This window comes from Biomphalaria glabrata, chromosome 1 (assembly GCF_947242115.1).
Source record: "Biomphalaria glabrata chromosome 1, xgBioGlab47.1, whole genome shotgun sequence".
Lineage (NCBI taxonomy): Eukaryota > Metazoa > Mollusca > Gastropoda > Planorbidae > Biomphalaria > Biomphalaria glabrata.
Genome location: NC_074711.1, coordinates 73,152,279 through 73,166,177, shown reverse-complemented (window position 1 = coordinate 73,166,177; position 13,899 = coordinate 73,152,279). Strand labels below are relative to the sequence as shown.

General features: G+C 30.2%; 1 protein-coding gene across 3 annotated transcripts; it reads left to right on the top strand.

The window, feature by feature from the left end:
- The first annotated feature begins 37 nt into the window (after positions 1 to 37).
- On the top strand, positions 38 to 13,256 carry LOC106072469 (protein SERAC1-like). 3 transcript variants are annotated; one of them, XM_013232847.2, is made up of 17 exons: positions 39 to 158; positions 1,651 to 1,875; positions 2,454 to 2,484; positions 2,605 to 2,780; positions 2,966 to 3,031; positions 3,783 to 3,911; positions 4,075 to 4,193; positions 4,300 to 4,416; positions 5,948 to 6,064; positions 7,052 to 7,211; positions 7,691 to 7,841; positions 8,274 to 8,382; positions 9,721 to 9,821; positions 9,929 to 10,026; positions 10,451 to 10,633; positions 11,580 to 11,726; positions 12,561 to 13,256. In XM_013232847.2, the coding sequence occupies exons 2-17, from the start codon at positions 1,719 to 1,721 to the stop codon at positions 12,698 to 12,700; spliced, it is 2,001 nt and encodes a 666-aa protein (XP_013088301.2). In that variant the 5' UTR covers positions 39 to 158; positions 1,651 to 1,718; the 3' UTR covers positions 12,701 to 13,256. The 3 variants fall into 3 exon arrangements, with proteins under 3 accessions (XP_013088315.2, XP_013088301.2, XP_013088323.2); XM_013232861.2 differs by lacking the exon at positions 4,300 to 4,416 and having other exon boundaries at positions 38 to 158; XM_013232869.2 differs by lacking the exon at positions 1,651 to 1,875 and having other exon boundaries at positions 83 to 158.
- Positions 13,257 to 13,899: the final 643 nt, after the last annotated feature.

Below are 13,899 nucleotides of genomic sequence, written 5' to 3'. Positions count from 1 at the left end.
ACGTCGACGTGTTTATTTAAACTTCCGAAAAGGGAACTAAGGCTACTACTTTAATGAGAGTTCTTCACCTTTGTTTACAATTTTTTTTTTTTGTGTGCAATTTTATTGAGTTAGGACTGCAAGTTGCAACATTCAAGTTTCAACACTCAACAGACATCGTAAAAAAACGATATCATTGTGTTTTTAACTAAATTAACATAGTTACACCTGGATTCTAGATATTAGTTATTAGTCAAAGTCTATATAACCTATACTCTATATCTATATTATAGGGGTCTAGATTTGTACCCGCTCGGGGTAGGCCTAGCTAGGGCTAGACTGGCTAGACCTAGACTCAAGTCCTAGATCTAAATCTAGATAGTAGATCTAGAAGTAGAATCAACTAAATTCTAGTCATTCTAGATTTTATGATTTATAATTTTATTATTATGAAAATAAATTTATCATTTATTCTAGATTAATCTAGATCTACTACACTACTATATTATATAAATAGATATATCATCTAGTACTAGAGTAGAGTAGTAGAGTGACGACTATAAAATATAATACTTAAAAATTGTCTAGAGATCTTTAAAAATCTATTTTTGAGTTTTTCTTCTATTCAAGTATACAAATTAGTATTGTGTTTTAGTTTTGTTTTATGATGAAACTATTATAGATCTAGTATTAGTTAACTCATATTATAATTATATATTATATAAATTATAGTAATTATAATATACTATAGACTATACTATAATATAGTTTACTAGACTATACATACTGTATGATACTGATATACTATTATAGTCATATACCCCTCTAATCAAACCCCTCTAATACAAAAACAAAATTTAATAAAATACTTTGAAAGACACAAAGATAAAGGCACATTCCTCGTCCCATATGCTAGGACAAATTTGTACAAATACTCCTTCTTCCCTAGTGCTATTAGAACATGGAATGGGTTGCCTGAGCTAGCCAGGAAAACCAGTGACTTGGCAGAATTTAAGTCATTAGTTAATATGCATGACTGAATGCATGACGCGTAGGACCTAATCATCTTCTTTTTTGAAGTAACGTCTGTATTATATAAGATAAGATAATCTCTATATTACTCTATAATGTATAATCATATATATATATAATCTATAATATATTAGTATTAGATGATGATGATCTAGATTCTAGATTCATTCTAGATTCAGATTGACAAAATCACTAGATTGTGACTAGGACTAGATCTAATATATTTTATATTATTATAGATTATAGATCTACTAATTATAAACTCTAGAATGTAGAGAACTATATAATATTATATCTAAGTCGTCTAAGACTGAGTTTCTAATCTATCTAGAATCTAGAATAATCTAGATCTAGTAGTAGAATCGAATAATCTTTATCTAATACTTTTTTATTAGATTTTTTTAGATCTCTAGATTCTAGTTATAATTAAAGACAGTTGAGTTGCAATCATGCTCAACAATAATATCTAATACAGGAAAAAAGTTCAAAGAGTCTTTTTAAAGCTTGCATTACAATTATTATATTTATAATAATTATATATAGATCTAGATCTACATTTTTTAATTAATCATTTATTAATGTTTAATGTAACATATAATATTATAATATCATACCATTTTTCTGATTAATTCTGATTAGATCTCTAGATGATAGATTTGATGCGGTTCAGATAAAAAATTAGAAACAAGAATAAAACTCTTCAAACAATGCTGCAGATTTTTAAACCCAATGTTTGCTGTAAATGTGGTCGCTTGTTGGATATGAACCTTATTAAATTTTGGTGTAGGCCCACTAGTACTACCAAGGCAACTAATTTTGTCATAAGAAAAAAATTTGAGGTGAAGAGACGAATTGCTAAATATGGTATGTTTTTTGAGTTATTTTAATTTTAAACAAAAGGCAACAGAGATGTGTTAACCTAAATTTTATAATTTGAAAAAATAAGTTAGATTAAGTCTATTAAATTAAAATTTACAATCTGCTATTCCCTAAAATGAATAAGTTTACCCAATTTCTCTATGCATCCTTAATCTTTATCACTTCTCCTTTTTTTTTCTCACCCAAAATGTTGTAAACTGGTAATCCTATTTTTTTTTACATGTCTAAGTACCCAGTAGCCATAAATATGACTATTATATTTATTATATCTTTGTTTACTTTAAAAAACCATTGATTGGAACACAATAGCCCTATATTGCAAATACAATCAAGATTTTAAAAAATAAAATGCATTGTCAATCATTTGAGCCTGGTATCCTGTTTATGTGATAATTATTAGATAACAATTTTGTTATTTAAAGTGGAAAATAAGGACTAAATTAAGGAGGTTTCTATAGTTTAAATTTAATTATTTATGATTACAAGAACCTTCACTGTTGTGACTAGAGTTTTCTGTATGATCTAGTTGTGCTTTATTTTATTTTTTTATTATTTTTTTCAAGGTTTATTGACATTATCAACAATTGGAAGTGGGTAAGTCATTTATTTATATTCAAATGAAAATTGTATTGCTAGCCAATTTGATTATATTTAGCAAGTCGAAGGTCATGCTGATAATTAGAGCTAATGACTATAAACATTCTGCATTTTCAGCTTGATCTTTATGCTTTCATCACCTAAGGAAGAACTTAAAATAGAAGAGACATATGATAATGTGGACTTGACAAATATATTTCAAGACATTTTCCATCACAAAGCTGAAGAGGATGACATCAATGTTGGCATTGAACAAGATTGGCAATTATATTCAAAATTTTCTCCAGAACTATGTAAGTATAGGGCTGATCTTTAACCAATTAATTTTTTTTTAAATTGAAAGGTTGACATATTTTGTTATTTAATTATTAATTATAGGGCTAATCTTTAACTAATGTTTTTTTTAAATATATATTTTGTTATTAAATTATTTTTTAGAATCTAATGAAAGCCTATTATTATTACATTTTATTTGTAGATATTCTGAGCAGATTGCAGATATTTTTTTCAGAACTTGTGCACTTTGATTTTAGCAAAATATGGGGTAAGTTCTAATTTGAACTTCAACGTTTTGTGGTAATGTAATACAACATATTTATGAAGGCTGAATTGCACTAGCCAATGTTGCTACTGCCCCAGAGTGAAGTGTTTTATACAAATTGATTTTTCATTCACAATTTTGACAACTAGTTCAGCAGCTATTGTTACTTTCTTAAATGAGATAAATATATGCTAGTGTTATTTTTCAATCTTAAATTATATGTCATGGAATATATATATATATATATATATATATATATATATATATATATATATATATATATGCATGCAGTTTTAAAAGATGGAATTAGGTCATCAACTTTACTAAGTAAAAAAAAAAGTGCATGCCCATCTAATTCTACAAAATAAAACATTTCAAGCTGTATATGACTTGCTTTCAAAAGGTGAAATTAAAAACATTACTAAGTATGAAACATCTGTGGTGTATTCTTTAACAAAGCATAATTTTCAGCAGTATTCCCCTTTTTTGTTATTTAGGCAATCACATAATACATAACTATGTGATATATGATAATTGAAGATTTGCAGTTCAATATTAATGACATCTAAATTCAAAGCTTTAAGTGTTCTATTTCTAGTCTGTCAATGTAATATTTGTATATATTATTCATAATTTATAATATTTTGTAACAATGAAATTAATATATTTTCGCCAAGATAGTGGTATCATTAGATTTTCAATAGAGAAGTAAAAGTATTAAGAAAAATATATGAATCAGTCTATTTTTTTTCAGGTTGGCTTTTCCCTTGGGAAAAATCAAAAAGTGATGATCCTTGGACTTTATTAGAATTAACAAAATCACATAATTTTTGGATACGACAAATGGGAATTGCTTCATTAGCAAGTAAAGTTGATTGGCCAGGTGGGTTCCAGTAATATTTAGACTGATCCATGAAAGTAATTAAACTAATGATGAAAAGAAAAAGAATATTTCCAGCTAGGTGAACACATTATCCAATTTTGAATATAATGATTAATACTTGGAAGCAATTATTGATGAATTTTCCAATTTCCTGTCTATTTAGAATACAAATACAGAAACATAGCTCAAGCCTGTGATGCACGTGTATTAGTTGCCTTGGCCAGGTATCCTTATGCAAGTCAGTGCTACTTTTTGCCACAACCCAAGCTACATGCATCAAAAGTAATTTGTTGATATCTCAACAATATAATTACATAAAAATTAGGTCTAATAATGTTGTTTGATAAAATAATCTAATGAAGTAATTCATTAATTTTTGTTTGTTAAGAATGACATTGTGAAAGAGCTTCGAGATCAACTCAAGAAACTTCCTCTTCCTCATGCTGTTAATAGTTGCCTGATGTACTTCAGATTCTTGGCTTTAGATCAAGATTTTTTATACAATGTAATAGTTTGGATTTTTGATCACACCTTGTAGTGCTATTTTACAAGTCTAAGCTCAAGCAAAAGCAACCTTTGCTAAGTAATAATATATATAATCTTTTATATATTTACCAAGTATCACTCACTGACTCATTGATCAAGAGACCTCTTAAACTGTGTTACAGATCTGTATGAAATTTTGTACACAGGTTCCTTTTACCTCAATAATATAACTATAATATAACTATGAACCGGTTTTGATAGATTTGGAACCTGACAAACCCAATTTGTGAAAAACCACAAGCTCTATCAAACCTTTGTAATTTATTTTCTGTATTTTTTCCAAAAGGTCGCATTCTACATCTAAAACATAAAAAAATATCACACAAATTCTGTATTTTTAAAGCAATTTTTTCCCTAAGTCTAGGCCTAGTTATTTTTAATATTCCTTACATTATATCTGCTTCCTTTTAGACACCGTCTAAATGAAAAACAAAACTAATCCTAATAGCATTAAAAAGATAGATCTAGATTCTTTTTTTTTAGTAAAGAATTTAGATAAAAAGTTTAAAATAACCATAGACTCTAGATATAGATTCAAAATCTGAAAAGTGTGTTGTGATCAGAGGTTCTCTTTAGATGCTTACTACATAAAAAACAAACTAACTAATCCTAATAGGATTAAAAACATAAATCTAGATCTGTTGTCATTGTGCAACATTCAAAAGGGGTCAAATGAATGATTACAATTAATAAAACCAAATTGATATTTCTTTTTATTTAGAGAACAAAATACTAAAATAAATGAAGAAGGGGAAACAGAAATGTGGCATTCAATAAGGGCTTTCCAAAAATGCATTTGTTTTTCTCTAGGCCTGAAACTGATGGTATGAAGAAATGAATGTGCTGTCTAATACCGTACATTGGTTGCTTTAAAAAGGTTAAAAAAAAAGGGGGGGGGGTAGGGGGTCATGGTCGAATTATAATATAGATTGAATTGAGAAGCCAAAGATAAGTAATAGAGTGTACATAGGACTAACTTTTTGTTGTTGGTAGGGGGATGGGGGAAGCAGATAAGTAAAAGGGATACTAGAATTAAAGGGCCCAAAATTTGAGTGCATGTATGTGTTGGGGGGGGGGGGGGGTGTTATGAAGCGGGTCTTTCCAAATCAACTCAAAAGTCTTATGTCGGATTAATTATGAAGCTTTGGTGAAAAAAAAACAAAATGGGGGTTCCAAAGAGCAAAAAAGAGAGACTGGGGCATGAAATTTCTATATAACAGATTCACTAATTCTCAGACTAACAAAAAGTATGTTAGGTTGATCATTAAAATGGAAGCCTGGATTTAAATCTAAAAATGTGAAAGATATGGTTTTCACTATTGTGAAAAGTATAAATAGATACCAATATTAACAAGATACCAATGTTAACATTATAATATAAATTTAAAAAATAATTGGATTTAAACACATTGCACTGTAATGATTATGTTAATCAATAAAAAAAAATATATATATCTTTGATTAAAAACAATAACACTTTGTCTTAACAGAATGACCCTTTTAACATGGATATAATCAACTATCCCTACTCATTTCCTGAAGATGAAGAGAAGAAAAAAGAGAAGGATATAAGTAATTGTTTGCAAGCAATATTATCTTACACAGCAGTAGGTGCTCTACTTCTTTTTTTTTTAAACGTCCTTTTTTTTTTTTATATCTCTTGCATATTCTAGTTATAATTTCCATCCATACATTATTTCTGACATGTTTTCAAGTTTGGCCATGATCAGTTGAGAGGAAGGAATAGATTTTACAATGAGAGCATATCAATTTTACCTTCCTCTTTTACAGGTTTAGAATTCAATGGCATGAAGGTGTATACAAATAAAAAACAACATACCATTTAGCTGAAACTGTTACTTTGCACAAATGACTCTCTTTGCAGTACTCCCTGCCTCCTTTTCCTTTTTTTTTTTCAAACAAAGAAGAGCTTAATAACCTTTGCTTCTGAAGACACTGTTCTAATAGACTTACAAGTGACAAATTTTAAATTGTTTTTCAATGAGTCAATATTAACTCTTAAACTTCACTGCCATTACTTACTTGCTTCTAGTCTGCATGCCTTCCCAAATGACTTCTGTATGCTCTAAGAAGAGTCAATATAAGTGCTATAAAGATACCCTTAAGAGCTCTTTGGGGAGCTGGGCTGGGAAACACTAGCTCTCAGTCGTTCCTCATGGGGTGGAATCCATGGGTGCCTGAGTCACGAGATACAAAGCAAGGACAGTGGCTATCATGGAAGAGTTCTGAACCAATAAAAAGCTGAGAGAAGAAGCAAACCTATCTGCAACTGACCAAACTTACCCATGCTGTGCATGCAGCCAGCTTTTTAAAGCAAGGACTTTACAGTAATTTTCATGCTCATAGGAAATGAGAAATGTGCTCATCTTCAACCACAAAGTAGGATATATATATATACAGCTGCATCATATACCTTAAACTTTCATTGTCCGACATTGGTATAAAAAAAGTTTCAATTCTGCAATTTGAACTTCAACTGATGAGATCTTAAGATTATTAAAAAAATATTCTTGCTTGCTAGTTACTGATCAGTACTCTATAATTAAGCTTGTTTTTGTCTTTCTGCAATCTAGGAACCAGATCATGCCATCAACTTTGTTTGTAATCATGGCTTGGCAGTGCTACAACATCTGTGTGAAGATTTTTCAGATAACTGGATTCAAATGTATGTTGCATCTATCCTTACCAACCTATCTCTTATACCAGACCTTTTAAACTCTATAGTTCAGGCAGGTAAGATTTTATATTACTGCCTAATTAAGATTAAGTTATTTTTAAGAGATGGAATGTCATATACTATTTTTACATCATATAAAAAGTTAAACTTTCATATAAGTAAAATAATAATCAAAGTACCCCATTCAGACCTATATGATGGCTGATGTAAAGGTCATTTTTTTGCAAACTGTTAATTAGGATGTCAAGTAGCCAGCACAATGCTGCCTTTACTTCCCCAACTAATGTAAGGTACCCATTAGAGTTGGGTGGACTCAAGGGAAGGGGTTCCTAAAAATCTAGACATTCAATCCCTAACTGAAAATCCCCCCTCCTGGTTTAGAAGCCAAGCGCTATTAACACTCAGCCACCACACCCTAAGTTTGTGTAAGTATCACATATATTTCTCTGAGTAAACCTTGATGGAAAAGAAACAAAAGTTGCAACATTTGAAAATCTGAAATGGTGAAATGGTCAATTTTATGATTTTTTTTTAGGTTGGCTAAGAGTTTTACGTCAGTGGATAAACAGCAGTGACACAGCCTTATCTTTACAAGCCTTAACAGTGCTGGCCAACTTGGACAGAGACTGGTGGAGCAAAGAGTTATATCAAGATGTCCTACTCATACATCCTACTCAGAGAAATAGGTGAAGAAAGGTTATTTTTGTTTCATAATATTTAATCTCTAGGAAGGGTCATATACCCCATTTTTTCAAAGGAAAAACCCATAATGTGTTCATGTTGCTACTGTCATAACTTTAAAATGAATTAGTTTATTAAAAATCATCTTTCACAGTTGGCATCATCATGTTTGAAATATACCGGTATGCAACAGATACTTTGGTAAAATACTGCCATAGTTTTATAACTGAATTTTTTACATATTTTTTTTTACTGACAAATTTTTGCTGTGCATTTGCTTAAATTGATTTAGCACCTAGTGGGACTGTTCATGTTTTTATTCTACTCCTAGCCCTCTTGTCTATGCTGATGTAGCGCTAGTTCATGTTTTTATTCTACTCCTAGCCCTCTTGTATATGCTGATATAGCACTAGTCTATGTTTTTATTCTACTCCTAGCCCTCTTGTCTATGCTGATGTAGTACTAGTCCATGGTTTGAGAGGAGGAGTTGTTAAAACTTGGAGACAGAGAGATGACATTCACAAAACGTCTGCTTGCTGGCCAAAAGTAATATTTTTTATTTTAGTATTTTTCTTTACATTCTGATTTTTTTTTTGAATATGCTTTAAATACAATGGTCAAAGTATTTCTTTTTTTAATAGAAACTTTGAAGCATCAGAAAAGGAAAGATACATTTATCTATATATTGTTTTTTTTTAGAGACTTGAAATTAAAAATTATTTTGAATGACTATAATGACTACACCTATTTTTAAATAATACATTTTGGTGTGTCATGCAATAAGTGCATAAAAGATGGACTCACTACAAAGTAAATATATGTAAAAGGGGTTTGACCTAATTTTTTATTCTTCTTCTATCCAGCTTTTTTGCTGCTGAGCTGTAGGCTTTTTTGCAGTATCTGCCAAGGAAAAATAGTGTACTGATTTTTTGTTCAGCCATTTAGCAATGCCCTTACAAAGTTTTGGTTATGTTGGGTTGTTGTGGTAATAGAGTCTCTGCCAAAGGTAAATCAATTTGGCTATTCAAATAGGGAATGATTCACAGTTTCATAAGGGTGGTTGCTGTGTCTACAGAGGGGGTTTATTTTGTTAAGGTGATCATTTAAAGGTGTGTGTCCTGTTCTTAGTTGGAAGATTGTAGATTGCTCTTTGTGGTGGAGGAAATTGATACTGTCCAGTTTGTTTGGTGTGGTCAATTTTTTTTTTACATCATTCTTTTTAATTTCCTGTGATGCCTACTTGCCCAGAGATCCATTGTAATTTGACTATGATATTAAAGTTTAATATTAAATGATGGATTTTTATGATTAGTGTTGGCAACTATCTTGGGCTTGCTTGAAGAGTTGATTTTGAATCTGTAAAGACAATAATATCTGTTGGTTCTTGTACTCCATCTTGGAACGTGTTTTCTACTTAAGTGATTTATAATGACCTAACTTTATAAAATAAATTGTTCAGAAATAGTATCCATCATATTCTAAGCCAGGTAATCTACATCAAAAATTTTAGGATTTGCATGTTTGAAACTTGATGAGAGCAATAAATACTTTTTCTAACTTATCTTTCAATTATGTCTGACTATATGCCAGGAAAGTGAAAGCACTTGGTATTGTGCAAAGAAAAGTGTCAGAGTTAAGAGACTGTTGCCTGGAAAGCCACTTAACTTACTTCAGATTATTGATAAAATCAAAATATAATTAGTCCACCTTTTTTTTTCCCTGATGAATGTGTTCAAAACATTTCAGAACTTTAGGTGACCTATTCATTTATATATCAATCCAGTAAATAATGTTAGGTTTTACTAATAATGCACTTCAATTTTTAAAGGAATAAAAGTTTTTTTGTTTGTATTTCAAGACTGGGGCAATGTTTATTTTTACCAGGACTGGTTAGCACAGGATTGTCCTAACATAAGAATCATCAGCATTGGATATGAATCAAAGCTACATAAATGGGGGGACCACTGCCCTTATGAGCAGGACAAGTAAGAAGTAACATTTTTGTACTGACTTTTTTGACATCTTTTATTAGCTAAGTTAAAAAAAAAAAAATTCTTTTGGAATATTTTTTTTCTAAATATATTTTGTTTAGACGGACTATTGAAGGCCGCAGCAGAGAAATTATTAAAAAGCTACAAAAGGCAGGAGTAGGATCAAGACCTATAATCTGGGTTGGTCATTCAATGGGAGGTAAGATTTTGTGATGATTATTGCCCACTCTTGTGTATATTGATATATAAAGAAATACTTAAATGCATCAAGTAGTACTTACTTTAAATCAATTGTGTAGATGTTGTAAAAGGAATATGTTTTTGTGGTACACGGTTAACAAGAGTGTTATATACACACATAATTTGTAAAAGTAAAGAATTTGTATTTATAAATTCAGTTGATCATACATTAATGTTGTCTTCCTATAAGTCATACTAATATTGAATTTGAATATATAATCTTTTAACTTATATTTATATTTCGGTACTATTTAATTGTGCAATTTACTACTGAGATTTTGTCTTATTTCAATAATTACAAGTGTCATTCTTTTTTATATAAAACTAAATCTTTTTTTTTTCTTATTTTTGTACTAAAAAGTTTCTTTGTCTTCAACACTTAGGTTTGCTTATTAAAAAGATCATCACTATTGGTGAAACTGAGGATGAGTTCAAAAAGCTAGCAGCCCAGACCAAAGGTCTCCTATTCTACAGTGTACCTCACCATGGCTCTTCTGTAGTGGATGCTATAATGTATGCCAAGTATTTACTTTTCCCATCAGTAGAGGTACAAGAATTACATTCTTGTAAGTTGCATTCAGACAATGAGTTATTTTTTATTTTAATGCATTAAAAGATTTTATTAATTCAAAGCAATTAAATTTGTCTATGTCAGGGCTGAAAATTGGTTTTGGGATATTGAAAATCTAAATTAAAAAAAACAGTAAGTTTTGGGCAGGAGAGGCTCATTAGCTTTGGCTGTCTACCAATTTAGGAGAAGGAAAACTCAAACCTCTGCTGCCTTGCAGCTATACCTAAACATAGAAAAGGCTTCAGGAGTCAACCCTGAGGAAATATCTGGTGCCATCGACCTTTAGGCAGCTTGCAGCACATTACTGTTACATTCTGGCAGAGCCTGTAATGCAGCTAACCCAAATATACAGGATAGATCAGCTGGTTGTTCCTACCATAGCTAATGCCCATATTTCATATTCATTTGGCGACTGAAGAAGGCCATATATATTAATACATATAGTGTAACTTTGCAAGAAAGTAAAGACTAAAGACGTTTGTATTACATGCTTCAGATGTTCCTTCAGAATTCAAGATTATTACATTCTAGCCCAAATCTCCAAATCTTGGGCTGGCGGTGGGCATGATTTGAAATCTGGACCATCAAAATGACAGTCTAGAGCCACTACCACTCCACAAGACATATTTCCCTCTAAAATTTTTTAAAATATAATTGTTGTGAATGTCATTTCAATTCTTTTTGCTTGCAACATAAGAGAAATGGGATACCAAAAAGTATCAATAAATAATTTCACAATTATACAAGGCCCCTCTGGCCCAATGGGTATTGCTGTTGGTACATCATTTAATGGTGCCAAAGTACAAGTTTGATACCTGACTTGAACAAAAAAAAACTTTTTTTTATTAATTTTTAAATATTTAGTTAAAATGTTAAGTTGTATAATGGAGGTACTGACTTTTAACAAAATATTTTTTTTTGTTTTTCTTGTTTTCTTTTAGCTTCCCCCAAACTTGCAGCACTTCATGACAACTTTGTCAAATTTGTTCAGAAGAATTCAGTTCCATGTCTAAGTTTTGGAGAAAACGTCAAGACCACATTTGGCCGACCACTTCCAAAACTCTTAGTTGTGCCTTCTGATTCAAGTGGTACAAAATTTATTTAGCTTAGTTTGAGGATTGACTAAAAATCTTAAAGAATTGTTTTAACTTAAATTCATTGTAAAGAAACAAATAATTGAAAAAAAAAATCTACATTTTTAGATTTCATATTTTTATCCAAAATTAATATTTATTTTTTCACTAAATCGTTTGAAAAATTGTATGTCAATCACATTTCATATGCACAATTTTATAATTGTGTAGAAAAATAAAAGACATTATTGCATCAAATGCATTGTTTTACATGTTTTGGGATGTTCCTTCAGATTGAAAGATTATTATACCCTAGCCCAAATCTACAGCAGGATGTTGGCAGGCAGGGACCACCGAGACGACAGTACAGAGTGAATACCACACAACCAGGCAGTCAGCCACTCAAAATATGTTTTGAACTGTTTAGCTAATTTATATTAATTTAGCTCAATATATATGTAAATTTCATAAATAAGTTCCTCTGCATCCTTATGTTGCATTCTATTTTTCAAATGATTCCTCTCCATTTTTATACTTGTATAAACCCTTTTTTTTGGTAATGGCATTGCCCCTTATTGAATACTGTTAGTAAATATGAACATTTTCCTTACAAAAATTTGTTGTTATGTTGTTTGGTATGTGCTCTGGACTGTCATCTAAGTAGTCCAGGATTCAAACTCCACCAGCTACCATCTCCTGCTGTACTGCTGGAGATTTCGACTAGGATGTAATAATCTTTATGTCTGAAGGAATATCTGAAACTTACTAGTCAAAAGATTGTAGCCAAAAAAAACAACAATTAAAACTAATCATAAAGTTTCATTACTGTTGTCCTATTTTGTTTTTCAGACCCTGGTGTAGGAAAATTTGTCACTTTACCTAACAATCACATTGAGACCTGCAAGCCCTGCAGTCAAGATGATGTCATTTACCAGTTGACTTGCAACTTTATCAAGAACATTCTGATTTCAATAAAACAACATTTCTGAACTTTTCATTTTGATTCTAAAAATTTGCACTGGACAGCATCTCTAAGACATCTCATGAAACATTCACACACAACATCAGGTCAAAAAATGAACATTTTCATAGAGCAATTAAAATGATTGTTGTTTTGAACAGCTCTTGTAAATATTGTCATAAAGAATCATTCAGGTTAAAAACATGTACTTGACAATTTAAACATGGACATAGTGATCTTTCTTTTTTCAATAGTATTATTTTAATACAAATATTTATTATATATGTATCTTTTTTATCTTAAGCAGTGTAAGTTTTTAATTATATATATATAAGGGGCAGATGAAAGAATCTAGTCTCATTCTAATTAACATATTCTTTATAAAAAGTCTATTAGCTTTGCTTGTCAACTTTTATTTTGAGATTCTTTTTATGTTTACAGGGTGAATAGAAATTTTTTTTTAGTTTTTAGAGTGTCTATCTAGTTTAGATGTACTTTGTATATTGATAGGCCCATATCTAATGTTTGACAGATACTATTTTAGATTTTTTTCTGTCTCTTTTTAATAAAAAAAAAATATTAATTGTAAGAAATAAGATGAACTGCAATAAATTTTTACACATTGACAAAGCTTTAGCATTAACAAATTATTTTAGAATTTTTAAAATTTCAAAACAATGATCTGTTGAACCTGTCTCTGCATATTTTACAATAAGAGTCCTTTGTGGTTTTTAATAGACTCATACAAGTAATTCAGAATGTATTAACATATCTGTACTAGATCTATTTTCAAGATACCTTTAGAAATCACTTGGGTGTAAAAAGAAATTTTTTCAATTTTTCTTAAAAATAAAATGTCATGTTGCCAACTTTTATTTGCTTCCTTACTAGGTTGGACATCATCAGAAACATCAACATTTAGGAGAAAAAACCTCAACATTAATTAGAAAAAAAAATGTCCTTGTTGGCAGGGAACATGAGTAATTAGCCACTTGGTGGTCACACACATTTTCTTATAGAATGTATCTGTAAAAACCAAATGCTTCCAATCAACATGCTAGTAGACATATTTAATGTAAAGGGAAGTGAGTAGTTTCCTGTATCATAGAAAGAAAACAAATAGTTTCTAGTTGGCAGGCTTGCAACTATTTGTGTAGGAAACAAAGTTTAATTAAAATAGTAAGTCAAAATTAATTATTTAATCAAAAGTATAGTAATCATTGCTTC